General features: G+C 42.0%; 2 protein-coding genes across 2 annotated transcripts in view; one reads left to right on the top strand and one right to left on the bottom strand.

Annotated features, from left to right (window-relative positions):
• GCA (grancalcin) overlaps positions 1-12767 on the bottom strand; it is a 44944-nt gene extending 32177 nt beyond the window's left edge. Inside the window, exons 1-2 of the mRNA XM_065525579.2 lie at positions 12657-12767; positions 12350-12463 (exon numbers count right to left, since the gene is read on the bottom strand). The gene's annotated coding sequence lies outside the window, so the exon portion shown is untranslated. The remainder of the gene's footprint in view (positions 1-12349; positions 12464-12656) is intronic.
• A 300-nt stretch (positions 12768-13067) lies between these two features.
• Positions 13068-17980, top strand: part of IFIH1 (interferon induced with helicase C domain 1) — a 51703-nt gene continuing 46790 nt past the window's right edge. The window contains exon 1 of the mRNA XM_005573322.5: positions 13068-13878. Within this exon, the coding sequence (XP_005573379.1) occupies positions 13426-13878 (453 nt within the window). The 5' untranslated portion in view covers positions 13068-13425. The remainder of the gene's footprint in view (positions 13879-17980) is intronic.

The following is a 17980-nucleotide window of genomic DNA, read 5'->3' as shown; positions in this document are numbered from 1 at the left end:
CTCGTGATCCACCTGCCTCGGCCTCCCAAAGTGCTGGGATTGCAGGCGTGAGCCACCACACCCAGCCGAAGTTGCATATTTTATATAATGCATAATAGGTTTTATTTGTTCTAAGCAAATATGTGACAAAGCCTAGGCCAATGAATTTAGCAGACAAATGTTCCAGACTACATGTCCTTTCATAAATTGCTGAAAATATGTGTTCACTTATATCACAGCTTTAGCCAAAATGAATTATGAATGATTCAGGAAGATATCTAAAAAACATAATCCAGTTTCCAAATTCTCCTGGTTAGGCCAGCAAGCTATATATATACAGTTTGTCTCAGTCTGTTAGTTCTGCTACAACAAAATACCTGAGACTGGGTAATTATAAAGAACAGAAATTTATTTCCTCAGTTCTGAAGGATGGGAAGTCCAAGATCAAGGGCACAGATAGATTCAGCATCTGGTGAGGTCCCCAGCCTCTGCTTCCAAGATGATGCCATGAATGCTATTTCTTGACATGGTGGATCAGAAGGACAAAATGTGCTGAACTCACTCACTTTTAAAAGGGTGCTAATCCTGCCCACTAGGCCACAGCCCTCATGGTCTAATCTCCTCCTGAAGGCCCCACCTCTTAACACTGTTGCATTGGGTACGATATTTCAACATAAATTTTGAAGGGGACATAATAATTCAAACCACAAAAGAGTTGATACTATTCATGGGTTTCATATGTGTGAATTCAGCTACTTGCTAATACTTATTTGTAACCCCCAAATAATCAATAGTTGTGGCCCTTTCACAGTCATTTGCAAACATGTGCAGAACAATGAAACATTTGAATCACCTGACTCTCAGATTCCTAACTGAGGTCAAACAAGGCAGTGCTCTGCCTTCTTGTTTCAGCTCTTGTACTCTAAGTATCCTTTTCATAGTATATTTAGTGCCAATTTTTCACATTTTTGTGCTCTTTGTTAGTGATTTCACTTTTTAAAATGGCCTCCAAGCACAATGCTGAAGTGTAATCTAATACTTCTGAACACAAACGAAAATAAGTATGTTAGGTAAGCTTTGTTCACATATGAGTCATAGTGCAACTGGTTGTGAATTCAATGTTAATGAATCTACAATATATACTAAGTAAAATGTCTATAAACAGAAATACACACAAAACAAGGTTATGTATTGATCAGTAGACAAAAATGTGACTGGGGCTCACAGGAACCTAACCGTGTGTTTTCTCTAGAAGCAATAGCTCAGTATTCACAAATTCAGTGCTTATAGTGACTTTATAGAATATAACTACCATCAAAAATGAGAATCAATGGTATCCTCAGTTGACCCCAGGCTAACAGAAGCCCTAATCCCTAGTTCTCACCTCTGACGGAAGAATGAAATTACAAATGGATTTGAAAAGAAAAATAACTGACTCTAAAGTTCTAACCATGGAGACTGTGAGGCAATGGATAACTTTATACAGGTTTCTATGTAAGTCTAATCTGAACATAGGCTGATAACAACTTCCTAAGTGGTCATTTGGCTCACTTTGCCACCACAAAAAGGGACTGAATGGGCCGTGTCAGCACTTCCTATTGGAGATATTCTTCAAGGCCAATGTGTGTATTTAGGTACATAAAACAACTGGAAAGCAAGTTTGTAGCATTCTTTGAGCCATTCTTTTATTTTAATATTCATACAAAATGGTTTGACCTACTGTAGCATTGCCTTACTGTTAAAAATCAAAATTATTGGCTATTATTAAAAAGTCAAAAAATAACACATGCTGGCAAGGTTAAGGAGAAAAAGGAATGCTTACACACTGTTAGGGGGAGTATAAATTAGTTCAGCCATTGTGGAAAACAGTGTGGTGATTCTTCAAAGACCTAAAGACAGAAATAACATTCAACCCAGCAATCCCATTACTGGGTATATACCCAGAGGAATAGAAATTGTTCTATTGTAAAGACACCTGTGTGCATGCATTCGTTGCAGCACTGTTCACAATAGCAAAGACATGGAATCAACCTAAATGCCCATCAGCGATAGACTGGATAAAGAAAATATGGTACATATATACCATTGAAAACTATGCAGCTGTAAAAAAGAATTAGATCATGTCCTTTGCAGGGACATGGATGGAGCTAGAGGCCATTATTCTTAGCAAACTAACACAGGAACAAAAAACCAAATACCACATGTTCTCACTTATAAGTGGGAGCTAAATGATGAGAACACGTGGGGGAACAACACATGCTGTGGCCTGTTGGAGAGTGAAGGGTGCAAGGAGGGAAAATATCATGAAAAATAACTAAGGGATACTAGGCTTAATATGTGGGTGATGAAATAATCTGTACAACTATTGTGGGATCTGGTCAGCAGCCCTCAATGCAACGGGGCTCTTTCTTTGTTCCCAAGAGGATCAGCAGGTCGAGAAATAATAGACACACACAAGATAGTGAAAGCTGGGTTCAGGGGGGTCACCGCCTTCTGGTCCTGCAATGCCACCAATGCACTGGATATACCAGCATTTATTATTAAGTTTAGTGAGGGCAGGGGTAGGTTAGTGAGGGATTTAGGGTTGTTTGATTATGAGGTGAGATGGTCACATGGGGATGAAGTAATTCTTTAACATAACATCTGTATGCAGAAGTACAGTATACAGAGAGAAAAATTTACAGTATAGTATGTGCATCAGTAATTTCTCACAGAGTGTTTAAACAGAAACACAGTCTTTCTATAACTTATGATTAGCAAGATATTAATCAGCAGTAACAGTTGCAGCAAAAGCTTGTTACAATCAATCAATAGAAACAGGATGTGAAGCTAGACAACCGATTAGATCAGAAATTCTCAGAAAGGAGTATGCCTTAACCCTAAAGAGGCCTGGAAGAGCCATGGCAAGATGCGGGCATTTATAACCCTATCTTATCCATATGAACAGGTGCCCCTCATGCATCTGTTTATAGGCTCTCCACAAGGGTCGCATTCCATTCCCAGAGCTATGAACATCTGCTTTTCTGGGATAGGAATCTTGGTGATGTGAAACCTCCCTGACTATTGGCTCCTTCTGGCAGTCCCACCTGGTATTGTCTTTACACAATCCTGCGTGCAATTTTGTATTTACAATAATCAGGAGCATTTCATCTTTTATTATGTAGCAATAGTTTCAAAGGGTCTCCCTACAACAACAAACCACCATGACACAAGTTTACCTATGTAATAAACCTGCACATGTACCCCTGAACTTAAAAGTTAAAAATAATGATAATTATTATTATAATAAAATAAAAATACAAATTTTTGATCACTGTCTTTAAAAACATTTGAATGTGGACCCCAGTAAATATATGTGCATTCATTTAGAAAATCTTTGCATGTACAACTATAATAATTTATCATAAAATACAACAAAAACTAAAAAGTAAGGAATGAGATGAAATAATTAAGATTTTAAAATGTGTAATCCCAGCACTTTGGGAGGCCAAGACGGGTGGATCATGAGGTCAGGAGATCGAGACCATCCTGGCTAACACGGTAAAACCCCGTCTCTACCAAAAAATACAAAAAACTAGCCAGGCGAGGTGGCGGGTGCCTGTAGTCCCAGCTACTCGGGAGGCTGAGGCAGGAGAATGGCATGAACCCGGGAGGCGGAGCTTGCAGTGAGCTGAGATCCGGCCACTGTACTCCAGCCTGAGCGACAGAGCGAGACTCCATCTCAAAAAAATAAAAATAAAAATAAAAATAAGAATAAAAAGATTTTAAAATGTAATTTATATAATTCAGTGCATTGATAATAAAAAAATTTGTAGTTGATAATGCTTATATTTTAAAATCATAGTTTAACCTTTCATGATTTAGCAGTTCAAAAATTTGATTCAATTTATCTCAATATTTCACTAATTAATTCTACAGCCTTCCTAATGTTACTTTAAGACTTTGTCAACTATAATATGGATACAGAAGTACTGGGAAGGGAAGAATGTGGTCCCTTTAAATGATATGGAAGTGGGGAAGGGAAGTGCTAAGTAGAGGAGGGCATGATCCTTAGCTAGGGCTCCATCCCCATGAACCTAGGTGAGGACAGGCATTTCTTGCCCAAATGTTGCATTTCCCAAGACCACCCTGGCCTGCCACACCCCCATCCTGTGCCTATAAAAAAGACCCTGAGACCCTAGCAGGCAGACATAGAAGGAGCTGGACATTGAGAGGAGCACATCAGCAGAAGAATACACAGGCATTCTTCTGGATGTGGAGAGGAACGCACTGACAGGCACCAGAATGCTGTCAGGCCACTGACTAGCAGAAGCAGAATGATGCAGAGTTTGGCTGGGATAGTCAGTGGAGAGCCTAGGCCACTGAGAGTCCCAACTCCAGGGGTAAGCCTTCCTATTCAATCCCCTACTGACTTCCCCCAAGCTACCTCCACTCAATAAAACCTTGCACTCATTCTCCAAGCCCGGGTGTGATTCCGATTTTTCCAGTACACCAAGGCAAGAACCCAGCATACAGAAAGCCCTCTGTCCTTGCACCAAGGTAGAGGATTTAACTGAGCTGGGTAACATAAGCCATCTATAGATGGCAAAACTAAAAGAGCAAAACTGAAAGAGTACCCTGTAATACACTCCCACTGGGGCTTTAGGAGCTGTAAATATTCACCCCTAGATACTGCCATGAGGTCAGAGCCCCATAGCCTGCCCATCTGAATGCTCCCCTAGAGGTTTAAGCAGTGGGGCAACTTTTCCCATCTCAACTGGGGATGCATCCAGGATCTCAGAAGGTGAGTGTGAGTGAATGCGAAACTGTCGGGTTTGCCTTTCTTCCGAAACCCTGCCACGTCTCTCTCTTTCCTATGAGTAGGAGGCTCTCTTTTCTTTTCTCTTCTCTTCTCTTCTCTTCTCTTCTCTTCTCTTCTCTTTTCTTTTTTTCTTTTCTTTTTTGAGACAGGATCCTACTCTGTCACCCAGGCTGGAGTGCTCCTCTTGGCTCACTGCTTCCCCTCCCAGGTTTGAGCACTTCTCCTGCCTCAGTCTTCCAAGTAGCTGGGTTTACAGGCACACACCCCCATTCTCGGCTATTTTTTTTTTTTTTTTTTTTTTGGTAGAGACAGGGTTTCGCCATGTTGGTCAGGCTGATCTCAAACTCCGGACCTCAGGTGATCCACCCACCTCAGCCTCCCAAAGTGCTGGGATTACAGGTGGAGCCACCACACCCGGCAAGCCTCTGTTGTCTTTTTGTCACTTTTTCTCTCTCACACAGTTTGAAATGGCTCTCATCTCTTTCTTTACAATGTTAAGTGTTTTGCTACAGGCTGTGTCAATGTTACTAAGTAAAATGAGTATTTGGCCCAGCCACCAAAGGTGCAAATCAGACCAACTGTTCCTAGAGGTGCCAGGTATGCCTCCACCTTGACAGCCACAGTCATGCATGGCTCAGGGCACCTCTCCTTACCCTTTCCCCTCTCAGCGCGGGTGCCTAGGCATGCCTGCAGCAGGCAAAGACTGAGTCCAACAGCCCCAGGGGGGTGGGGGGGGTGGGGGAGGCAGGAGAAAACAGGTGATAGCCAGGACCCTACAGGATGCTTCTTGCCTGCCATGCCAACAGAACCTCCCCTTGCCAGGGAATTCAACCTGGTCTGAACTGGGGGAAGGATGGGAAAGTTATAAGGATTAAAAGAGCCCACTTGCACTAAGCAAGGGGTTCTTCTCCCAGTATCCCCCTTTTTTTGCCCCTTTTACCATTTTCCTCTTTTTTTCCTTTTCCAAGTGAGAGGGCTCCCCATGCCCCCCACATATTTCTGATAGGGAAGTTAACAGAGGAGCGACCCTTGCTGGCTGATAACTGCAAATTCAGCAGGGCACATAGGAGATACTCTAAACAGATACAAACAGCCTCTAAAATACCTTTTTGGTCCCAAACTCCATTTAAGCTTCGGACTGAGGCCCAAGAAAGAAAAACTGGGCCTGAGGAATCCAAAGCCAGGTGACAGACACAGTGTAAATGGGCAGAACCAATTCCCGCCAACTAAAACCCACCCCACGGAAGGAGGCCATGGATCATGGAATAAACAGGCCCAGGGAACTCAAAAGTTTGCCAATAGCAGGGAGAAAGGGAGGCATAGGTGAGGGCAGTTAATTCCTATTCTCTATGTTTTTCCTGCCTCATGGGTACATACCTCATTGGTACTTACGGCTGGCACCTGCCAAGGTCTCTGGAGCTCAGGGATAAGGGGTGGAGAGTGGAGGGAGGATGCTCGCTTTCTCTCTCCAACACACCCTGAGTTTTTCACTGAAAGAAGGAAGGGAAGCCTGGGTGTGGTGACTCACGCCTGTAATCCCAGCATTTTGGGAGGCTGAGGCAGGCAGATCACCTGAGGTCAGGAGTTTGAGACCAGCCTGGCCAACATGGTGAAACCCCATGTCTACTAAAAATACAAAAAATTAGTTGGGCATGGTGGGGCTTGCCTGTAGACCCAGCTACTTGGGAGGCGGAAGCAGGAGAATTGCTGGAACACAGGAGGCGGAGGCTGCAGGGAACCAAGATCATGCCATTGCAATCCGGCCTGGGTGACAGAGCAAAACTCTATCTCAAAAAAAAAAAGAAAAGAAAAAAGAAAAAAAAAGGAAGAAAAGAAAAAATAGAAGGGAAATGAGGGATGCCTCTATTCCCTGTCTTTCAGAATGGGCAACCAGTTCTCTTCACTACCCCCAACTTATACTCCTCTGGAGTGTATCCTAAGCCACTGGGACTACTTTGACCCTCAGAATCTGGAGGAAAAATGCCTCATAGCCCTCTGCACAAAGGTTTATGCAAATTATGATTTACAGGAAGGACTGGCTTGGCCTCAGGAAGGGACCATTCATTTAAATATCATCTGGCAATTTGAACTTTTCTGTAGACTTGAGGACAGATGGTCTGAGGCCCCATATGTGCAAACTTTCTATACCTTGCAAGGTAATCCAGACCTTTGCCGACAATGTAGGATTGCTTCAGCCCTTCTGTTTCCTGTCTCAGGAAGGCTGCAAGGGGCAAGCCCAGCGAATTAAAGATACGAGTCCCAGAGGCACCCACAGCAGAGGAGCCAATTCCCTCAAGCTCTGCTCTTCTGGGTCCACCCCGACCTCCCTATCCAGCTTCAGCCTCTCACTTGCCCCCTCCTAGAAATCCTCACCCTAAACAAACCCCAGTCTTACTCTTGCCTCTCCAATTGATGCCCAGTGAATTTGGGCCCAGTAAGGTCCAGGTCGCCTTCTCCCTACAGGACTTAAAGCAAATGAAGGGGGACCTTGGCAAGTTTTCAGATGACCCTGGGAGATATATAGAGGCTTTCCAGAATTTCACCGAAATATTTGAACTTCTCCTGGAGAGATGTTATGTTACTTTTGAATCAGACCCTGACAGACACTGAGAAACACGCTGTTCAGCAAGCGCAGAGAGATTCGGGGATAAGCTTTGTATCACATATAGTGTCAGGGAAGGGGGCAAACATTATCCAACTAGAAGAGAAGCAGTACCAATGGATGACCCTAAATGGGATCCCAATGATGAGATGGGCAACTGGAAGAGGAGACACTTTCCGGTGTGCATAATAGAGTGCTTATGTAGGACAGGAATTTGATGAAAATCCCACTGCCTTCCTGGAGAGGCCTTTGTAAAGCACACCTCTCTATCTCCTGATTCAGTCAGGGGGCAACTAATCCTAAAGGATAAATTTATTACTCAGGCAGCTCCTCACATCAGGAGGAACTTGAAGAAATGGGCCCTGGGAGCAGATAGTACATTAGAGGACCTCCTGAAAATGGCCACCTTGGTCTTTTAAAATAGAGACAGGGAGGTCCAGGAAAGAGAGAGGAAATACAGGAAAAAAACAGAAGCTTTAGTGGCCACCAGGCAAGCTCACAAACCCCAGAATTCCCAGGGTGCACCTGTTAACTGCTAAGGATACGGCAACAACAGTTATCACCCTTCTAAAATTTAACTGCTCCCATACAAGGTTTAATTTCCTTCACCAGGCTGAAACAGCTCAGGGTACAATGTTGTTGTTGTTGTTGTTGTTGTTGTTGTTGTTGTTAGTATATTTCATTTCTTATCTCTGTAGTCTTTGGCACTAAATTCTTTCCCTGTGTAATACACGTTTAACCCATGCATACTTAATCTTATAGAACTTGTTTTTTTTTTTCTCTCCCATGCCTAAAAGCCATCAAATTCCAAACAATCAGGCAACCGGAGCCTCGGACGATGGCTCTCCTTTGCTAGGAACCCTTAGATAGACCTCTGGGAGGAGTCTGACTGCCATTTTTACCAAAACAATGCCCCCTGTCAGTAGGAAGCAGCTAAAACCAGTCATTGTCCATATTCTAAAGGCAGTTAGTTGTACCTCTTCAGAGGGGATAAATGATACGGAAGTGCTGGAAAGGGAAGAGCATGGTCCCTTTAAACGATACAGAAAGGGGAAACGGAAGTGCTGGGTAAAGGAGGGTGTGATCGAGAGCTAGGGTTTTACCCTCATGGACCTAGGTGAGGACAAGCATTGCCTGCCAAATGTTGCATTTCCCAAGACCACCGTAGCCTGTCATGCCCCAAACCTGTGCCTATAAAAACCTCCAAGACCCCAGCAGACAGATACAGAGGCAGTTGGACTCGAGAGGAGCACATCAGTAGAACACATAGGCGGCTGGACATCGAGAGGAACACACCAAAAGGCACCAGCACGCTGGCAGGCCACTCTCTGGCAGAAGTAGAACGTCGCAGCGTTTGGTTGGGGCAGTTGAGGGGAGCCCAGGCCGCTGAGTGGTCTGACTCCAGGGGAAAACCTTCCCACTCATCCCCTTCTGACTTCCCCTGAGCTACCTCCACTCAATAAAAGCTTGCACTCATTCTCCAAGCCCAGGTGTGATCCGATTCTTCCAGTACACCAAGGCAAGAACCTGGGATACAGAAAACCCTCTGTCCTGTGACAATGTAGAGGGTCTAATTGAGCTTGTTAAGACAGGCCACCTATAGACGGCAAAACTAAAAGATCACCCTGTAACACATGCCCACTGAGGCTTCGGAAGCTATAAACATCCACCCCCAGACACTGCCATGGGTCGGAGCCCCACAGCCTGCCCATCTGCATGCTCCCCTAGAGGTTTGAGCAGTGCAGCACTGAAGAAGCGAGCCACTGCCCCATCACACAACCTGACAGGGAGACAAGGGAACTTTACTCATTTCAATATGAGCAGAGGTGATATAAAAATATTTAACAATTTCTATGGGATGGATATTAAGCAATTAGAATAGCCGCTCCCAACTCAAAATGGACACAGACTGGGACATCTAACCCAAACCTCACTACTAGCTAAATGTCAATCATGATTGCAAGATAAAGACAATGGTAGTCTAGTTACATTTGACTGTAGTTTGCTCTTAAGCATTTATTTTAAAATAAAACAATTACAATCTAGCCTTTAAGGTAAAAGTACTGTTTTAACAAAAACATTTGCAGTTAACTGTTTTTGAAAAGACTTTAAGCTATGGAAGGAGTACTTGAAAAATGAATGTTCCAAAACTTATCTATTGATATGTGACTTCCATTTTTTGCCAAAACTACTATGTAGAAAACTTTTTATATGTAAAAGCTTAAAACCAGAATTTTAATTGAATTAGGGAAAGTGATTAGGAAATTATTATCAAGATTAAGTGAACTTAGCCAGAAATTTTTTCTATTTTAGGATTACTACTATTTTTGAAATAAAAAGCTATGGCAGTATCCTTTTAATAAACTTTCCTGCTAAATCAGCCTATCAGTTTCAGTTAAATGGCTGAAAGTCTTGCTTAAAGTCTCAGTTAAATGACTAACTACTATATAGTGTTAATATGTACATGTATATATATTATATATGTAACTAAATTCTTTCCTTTATATATTGTGCATTCTTTGAAGACTAGCACCGCACCATCTCTTCTTTGTTTTTTATATAAGCATAGTGTGTTGGAGTCACATATTGGGCACATAAACATGCCAGACTGGTGCTACTGTAACACGCTAGCACCAATTGTTATGACATGGTACTGGAATCTTTCCATTTTACAACTGATGTATTTGAGGTGATTTTTCGAAGCACAGCAATTAAGAAATAGTATTGAGATGTGAACCCAGACAGCCTGAACTCAGAGTCTCTGTGCTTAACCATACCCCACACTGCCAGGTTAAGAGAATCTAACACTTCAAATTACACAAAGCAAGCTCATTATTGATACAAATGAGCAAACAAGTAAAGGAACAGAACAACAATTCCAGGGTTTCTCACTAAACTTAAATTATTGTCATTTTCTTTGAAAAAGACATTACTGCTACGCATGGTCATTAAATTGTAGTAGCAGCTATTATTGTTACTACTTTTTAAAAACTCAAATGAAAAGTTGCATAACAATGGGAAAATATATAGTTCAGCAGGATCTCCTACCTCAAAAGAGAAAGGAAAAAGAAACTTACATTTGGAAACTGGTGAAGAGGATTAAAATGAAACCTCTTAGAAGAAACTTGACAGAGGAAAACAATTAATTACTCAAGTGAAAAACAGAAAATAAACTAAATCATGATGCAAAAAATATAGATGAAAAAAGGATACATTGTGAGAGACTGTGTCTTGGCTTTTGTTTCCTTAACCTCCTTTCTCCAAAAAGGGTCCTATCAAGACCATGGGAGATTCCTAAAAAAGAAGTCCCTCCCACCCACGCCTAATCCTCATCACTCAGACCTCATCCAGCAGAGTGACTCCTACTTGTGAGAAAATATGAATTGCTATTGTTGGGTACTATGTGATGCTCATAGGGTTAGATGAGGATGACTATTAGGGAAATCAACCTGTGAAATTGTAATATACATTATTATCTAGATTTACTATGGTCTTCATGGCATTTATCCTCACATAGCACATTGTGTATTTTTTAGCCATTACTAATCATCTATCTTCCCACTCCCATTAGAATGTGAACTCCATAAAAGTAGGAACTTTGTTAATTTTATTAACTGCACCTAGATCAGTGCTGGTCATGTAATAGATACTTAATAAACATATTTTAAATGACTGGATGATATAATGAATGACATAATTTGAATGCCAAATATTTAAATATCTTTGGTTTAAATGTTTGGTGTTTGTGAAAAGGTCAAATACCAAACATTTGATCCTTTCTCTTCCAGAGCAACAATTAAGTGGTATGAAGAAAATAACATTAACTGGTTCCCCGTATTCAGTCAGCAACCCCTTCTCATTCCCCCATGTTTGAAACCAAGAAACGGAAGGATAAGTGCCAGGAAAAAGGATGTTTTTTGGTTGGTTAGTTTGTGCTTTAACATGTTGAATAAAACCCACTGGCAGCTGGAGGGTAGGAGTATGTTTTTGCAATAGCCCTAAAAGATATTTTCATAGACCCAATACTTAAAATTAATAATTTGAGTACTTTTGTAGAAATATCTAATTGGATTATCCTCTATCTGGGCACAAGGTCAACTCCCAAAATTAAGTGAAAAAGGAGTAGGGTTCTGTGAAGAAACAGAAAAGAACAGTATAAATCAGGCCTACCTGCAAGTCCAAGGTTTCATTTACTTCAACTTTCAGTGTATTTGACATTATGCCAGCCACTGGGGTCAACTCAAATACAACTCCCAGGAGAGATATCATCAAGGTCCCACTACCTGTGAGTAGTGTACTAGTTACTGTGTAAATATATCCCTTCTTCAAGCAGCTTACAATCCTTCAGGGGTAGAAAAAGTCTTGCTACATAAGATAATTAGAGAATAAAATAGGACACCTTGCCATAAAGTGCTCATTTGGATATTTTGTATGCCCTTAGTCAACACTCACCAAGACTCTGTACTTCTATTATCCAGTTCAAAGCACTATCAGGTTTTCCTGGTCTACACAGACTTTATTGAATGTACTGTGCTAACAGATTATTTTTCCTAAATATGTCTCTTTGATAACCTGAATGATCTCTCCATCCTTTATATAATTCTGGACCATGAGGTTCTAGTTATGGTGTGTATGTGCCTACCACCCACAGTCACACGTGACTACAGAATGCCTCCTAAATGAGAAGTAACCTTAAGGACTCACATTCATGTGGCTTCTGTACCAAAATGAAGCTGCCATTTTTCAGTGTGAATATGTTTTTTTTCTCTCATGACATAGACAAATGTTGATGTTTACTACAAGTTGGTACATTAGTTGCTAATTAAGTTCCTAGCTGCTCCAGCCAAAACTTGCTGTATTGAATCCAAGAAAAGAATGGCAGCTATATCAAAAATAAGTTGTTGGGGGATTTTTTTGTTTTGTTTTATTAAAGGAAAGTTGTATATTAAAGAATATAGGGAACTTACAAGCTGGAATCTAGGAAGCCTTCAGTCTTGACTTCCGTATAAGCTGAGTTGGTGGTTCAAGGCCATCCACATCTGTTACCAGGTTCTGGTCAAAGCTGCATAAATACCAGCAACCTAAATATGAGGCAGTAAAGTTAACTGTTTATTGTTACTCACTTTTTCGTACCCACCTGCAAATTCCCAGGGAAACAAGTTAGTGTCTGGGAACCCACGGGAGGTCAGGTTTATTTTAGGGAGGGCACAGAGGTGACTTCCTCCTGGCTTCTCCACATCTCTGCAAAGATGTCTTCTGAGCTTCATCTCTCACCTGTCCCTCGCAGTCTCACCAACCTCAGCCAGGCCTGCCTTGCTGCATTCACCAGCCGAGGGTAACTCCCTGTTCACGGCCGGGTCTGTGGCAGTTTCTGTTCACTTCCCCATTGGAAAGTCCCAAATCACAGGCTTTTATGCACTGCACGTTTTGACCTACAAAGGACCTGATTGTTAAGGCAGAACCCCGCTGGGAAAACAAAATAACCGCAGGAGGAGCTTTGCTAGAGTGTTGGTCTTGGTGCCAGAGAGAATTCGCTTTCCTTTTCTGTTTCCCGCGGTGTCCTTGACCAAAGGCCTCCCGTCTTCACCCGCCCCGACCAAAAGGTGGCGCCTCCCTGAGGAAACTCCCTCCCCTCTAGGCCGATTACGTTTGCAAAGTCCTGAAAAGAGAATCGAAACAGAAACCAAAGTCTGGGAAACTCCTTAAAAACTGCCTGACAGAAAGCTAGACTCGAAGCTCCTACCCGTCTGTGCAGCCGGATCGACCCGGTTCGGGACCCGGGGTGCACACCGCAGAGTCCAAAGTGCCGCGCCCGCGGCCCCGCGCGCCTCCCCGCTGCCCACCTGCCCACCTGCCCAGGTGCGACCGCAGCCCCGCGCGCCGGCCGGAGGGCTCTGCGGGCAACCTGGTCGTTGTCAGGCACAGAGAGGTAGACCCTTCTCCTCCAAGTGGGCAGCGGACAGCGGCACGCACATCTCACCTGTCCCGCAAAGAACAGCACCATCTGCTTGGGAGAACACTCTCCCTTCTCTGAGAAAGAAAGATGTCGAATGGGTATTCCACAGACGAGAATTTCCGCTATCTCATCTCGTGCTTCAGGGCCAGGGTGAAAATGTACATCCAGGTGGAGCCTGTGCTGGACTACCTGACCTTTCTGCCTGCAGAGGTGAAGGAGCAGATTCAGAGGACGGTCGCCACCTCCGGGAACATGCAGGCAGTTGAACTGCTCCTGAGCACCTTGGAGAAGGGAGTCTGGCACCTTGGTTGGACTCGGGAATTCGTGGAGGCCCTCCGAAGAGCGGGCAGCCCTCTGGCCGCCCGCTACATGAACCCTGAGCTCACTGACTTGCCCTCTCCATCGTTTGAGAACGCTCATGATGAATGTCTCCAACTGCTGAACCTCCTTCAGCCCACTCTGGTGGACAAGCTTCTAGTTAGAGACGTCTTGGATAAGTGCATGGAGGAGGAACTGTTGACAATTGAAGACAGAAACCGGGTAGGTGTCTGTTCAGACGGAGCTAGCCTTTTAGGCAGATTTTGCAAAGCAGGTTTCCTTGTGCGTTTGCCCCTTTCCAAATGTGCATGACATCTTTGGGCACATCTAGTTTCTTCCTTTGAGAAGACAACATCTAGGCACTTTAAGACAATGTTGAAAATTTAAACACAAAAGAACTACTTTTCTAATCTTTTCACTGAACTAAAAAGGAGTTAACTTTAGAATTGTAATGTATATTAACAGGTAACATGTATTGAACACTTACTATGTGCACTTGGTATCATTTTCAAAATGTATTACTACAGTTCATGTTCAGAGTAACCCACTGAGGCTCCTAATGTTATTAACTCCATTTTGCAGATGAGAAAACCTGAGGCAGATTAAATAATTTGCCCAAAGTGTTGAATGTTTTTCTTATTTAATGTAGTTGCACGGAGCAGGGGTCAGCAAACTACGGCCCACGGGCTAAATCCAGCCTGCTACTGTTTTTTTCAGGCCCCCAGGCTAAGGACGGTCTCTAGATTTTTCAATTTTTAATTTTCAGTGTTCATAAAGTTTTATTGGAACACAGTCATGTTCGTTTGTTTACATATTGTTTGTGGCTGCCTTTCTACTCCAAAGGCAATTGGATGGAGACTATGTGCCCTTAAAGCCGAAAATATGTATTATCTGGCATTTTAGAGAAAAAGTTTTCCAATCTTTGCCCCACATTACATATTGTGCCATTTATTCTTAGCCCAAATGGGTAAATTGCAATCACACACACACACACACACACACACACACACACACACACACACCCTTTTCTCTTTCTTTAATCAAAGTTTCTACATTTTCTGAGAATCAAAATTTAAAAACAATTCATTGAAAGAATGTGTTGCTAATTTCAGTTTTTCATGTTAGTGGAGAAACTGGATTTTTCTTAAGGTGGCATTTTGACAGGGCGAATTTTACTGATGACTTTACATTAAATGTGATATGAATTGTTTTTTGATAAGTGAAGATGTACTGAGGTGTGTATAAATGCTGACCTGTTTGCATCTGACTTACTCAGGCTCGTAAGTCAAAAGTCTTGTTTTGGAAGACATGTAGACGAATAAAGCCATGACTAAAAGTCAAAGGCTTTGTCTACACCACTGTATGATTTTCACATTTTTTTCCTCTCTTTTTGGTTCATCCATTGTTTGTGTATTCATTACTAACTTCTGGGCATTTGATTGATTGGCTATAGCCTATGATGTAATTTAGTCTTTAGTGAATAAAGTTAGTGATCTTTTGTAGACTTGACAGACACAGGGCCTGTCCAAAGACCCAAACATGCATCTAATTTTGATGGCCAGTTTTCCCAACAAGTAAATTACTTTGCACTGTTGTCTGTAATGTTTATGTCGTTTTGTGTATTGAGAACAAGCTAGAACGCATTATAGTAGTCCAGCTGGATATGACAAATGTGTACATCACTGTGGCAGAATCTTAATTTGGAAGAAAGTATGCAGCCTTCAAGCCAGCTGGAGATGGAAGATGGCATTTCCAGCCACAGTAGCTGTTAGAAGTCCAGAAGCAACAGAGTCCAGTAACACCACAAAGCTGTTTATGTTTGGTGGGTATGATGTCCCGATTGCCAGCGAAACAGCACTTCTCCCTATTTACTCTAAATACTTCTGCCTATCAGCATCACTTTTGTCTTGCCTGGATTGAATTTCCGCCAGCTAGATTTTATCCAAGTTCTTGATTCTGGCAAGCTTGGAGGCAGCTAGCAGTAATGCAAGGGATTTGACACAAAGAAGATATAGAGTAAAGGGACTTTCTTGTACTAGTAGCAGTTAAGGCCAAAGCAACCCAAATTCTCCCTCTGATTCACATTTCAAAGGAGGCCCCGAAAGACTAAGCAGCTATACATTTGAGGCTCTCTAGGAAGTAATAGTATCTCTGTGAGAGTCTGGAATAATTGTTGTGTGCATCATTTTACATGTATTATCAGTTCCAAAAATAAGCTATGGTGGACAATGAGAAGCAAGCATTATGTTTGGAAGAATAATCTATATTGAGGTGGTGGTCATTGATGAAGGTTTATCTTACAGCAGCAAAGTGTGATAAGACTGTAGAAGGGGAACACATGGATCTGAGGTCTATCTTGGCTTCTTACTGTATGTGTTACTTCGGGCCAAATTATTTAAGTTCCCTGATGCTACATTTACCTGTGAAAATGGACATCATAAAATTTCTCACAGTATTTTATTCAACATCAAATCAGAAATAGTGTTTATGAAAACGCTTATAAATCAGAGCTATTTGATATGATAATGGTGTTGACTTTTATTACTATTCATCTGATTACATTTCCTTGTAAATTTAAGTTTGAGAGATTTAGGTAAATTCCCCATGTTGCAATTGAGATATACTTCTTAAAGTCCCTAGATTATACTGATTTGAAAAAGAAATTACCTCTTTCATCCCAGAACCTAACCAGGATTAGGTATAGGGTTGGTGTTTAATAAGCATTGATTACTTGATTGATAGACTGATTGAATTTATTTCTGAAAGTGTCTGGAATAAGTATTGAAAACACATGATGTATTGAATTGTGTTGCTAGGCATTAAAGAATGGATGAATGATGAAAATAAGATTTCCAAATTTGCTTTTTTGATGGTTTAAAATAAGTAATCAAGACTTCCATAAAATGGTCTGGTATTTTTGTTCTTTTTCTGTTTTACCATAGACATTTTCTACTTGATCTATTATTTCAGTTTAGGATTCCCACTCCATTTCCTAGCCCCTGCCCCTGATTCCAGCAGGCCTTCTGAAAATGACTTTAGACATAGGTTTGTGTCCAGCAAGTACCCAAAAACTTATTCATTCATTCATTCATTCATTCAGTTTGAATTTATTGAGTGGCATCTTTGTGCCAGATGCCATGCTAGTGGTGAAAAGACAGGAGAAAAACACAGAGACTGTTTTGTCCTTTCTTGAAGTTGTGTTATAGTGTTCATCAGTGTTGATGAAAGAATGTCTACTGTAGGCCGGGCACGGTGGCTCACACCTGTAATCCCAGCACCTTGAGAGGCTGAAGAGGGCGGACCACGAGGTCAGGAGATCCAGACCATCCGGGCTAACACAGTAAAACTCAGTCTCTACTAAAAATACAAAAAAATTAGCTGGGCTTGGTGGTGGGAGCCTGTAGTCCCAGCTACTCGGGAGGCTGAGGCAGGAGAATGGTGTGAACCCGGGAGGCAGAGCTTGCAGTGAGCCAAGATCGCACCACTCCACTCCAGCCTGGGCGACAGAGCAAGACTCTGTCAGAAAGAAAGAAAGAAAGAAGGAAAGAAGGAAAGAAAGAATGAAAGGAAGGAAGGAAGGAAGGAAGGAAGGAAGGAAGGAAGGAAGGAAGGAAGGAAGGAAGGAAGGAAGGGAGGGAGGGAGGGAGGGAGGGAGGGAGGGAGGGAGGGAGGGAGGGAAGGAAGGAAAGAAGAATGTCTACTGTATACAAGGGACTATTCTAAATACCAGAGATTCAGCAGTAATATATATGCCATTTTATCAATCATTATAATAAAGCGATCCTTGTACCGCCTTGCTCCTCTTTTAGGATGCTAAGTTACAACTTGGCATTGTTACAACTTGGCACACCCATCAACTTAGGCAGTCATGAACTCTGGGAACTGAAGTGATCATATAAACATTTCCATAGTGTCTTAATAATCAAGCTGAACAGCTAAAGAGAGGTGCATGTTTCATCCCTGGCCAGTTCAGAACACAAAGCATCTGTAGTCCTGGAGACTCCACACCCCTTTCTTTTACACAGGAGAACCAGAGATGCCATGACTAGTCCAGCTGAAAACAGTCCAGTTCTCCCAACATCAAGTTGAGTACCCAAGTCAATCTCCCCAAGAATATTGTATTGTCTGGCAAATTAGGAAGGATAAGAATTTCATTTGAAAAAAAAAAAAGTATGACTAAGAAATTAGCTATGTCAATGTGACAATAAATATTCATTGGGTTAAGATATTAACTTTTTGTGGGAAACTGGTTCTTTAAAATTCTTTATTTTTAACATACAGGTTTTGCTTCTTGATTTACTTTTATCTGAGAGTTGAACTCTGC

The sequence above is a fragment of the Macaca fascicularis genome, chromosome 12 (genome assembly GCF_037993035.2).
Source record: "Macaca fascicularis isolate 582-1 chromosome 12, T2T-MFA8v1.1".
NCBI lineage: Eukaryota > Metazoa > Chordata > Mammalia > Primates > Cercopithecidae > Macaca > Macaca fascicularis.
The sequence above is the reverse complement of the archived record's forward strand: the minus strand, read 5'-3'. Positions and strand labels throughout refer to the sequence as shown.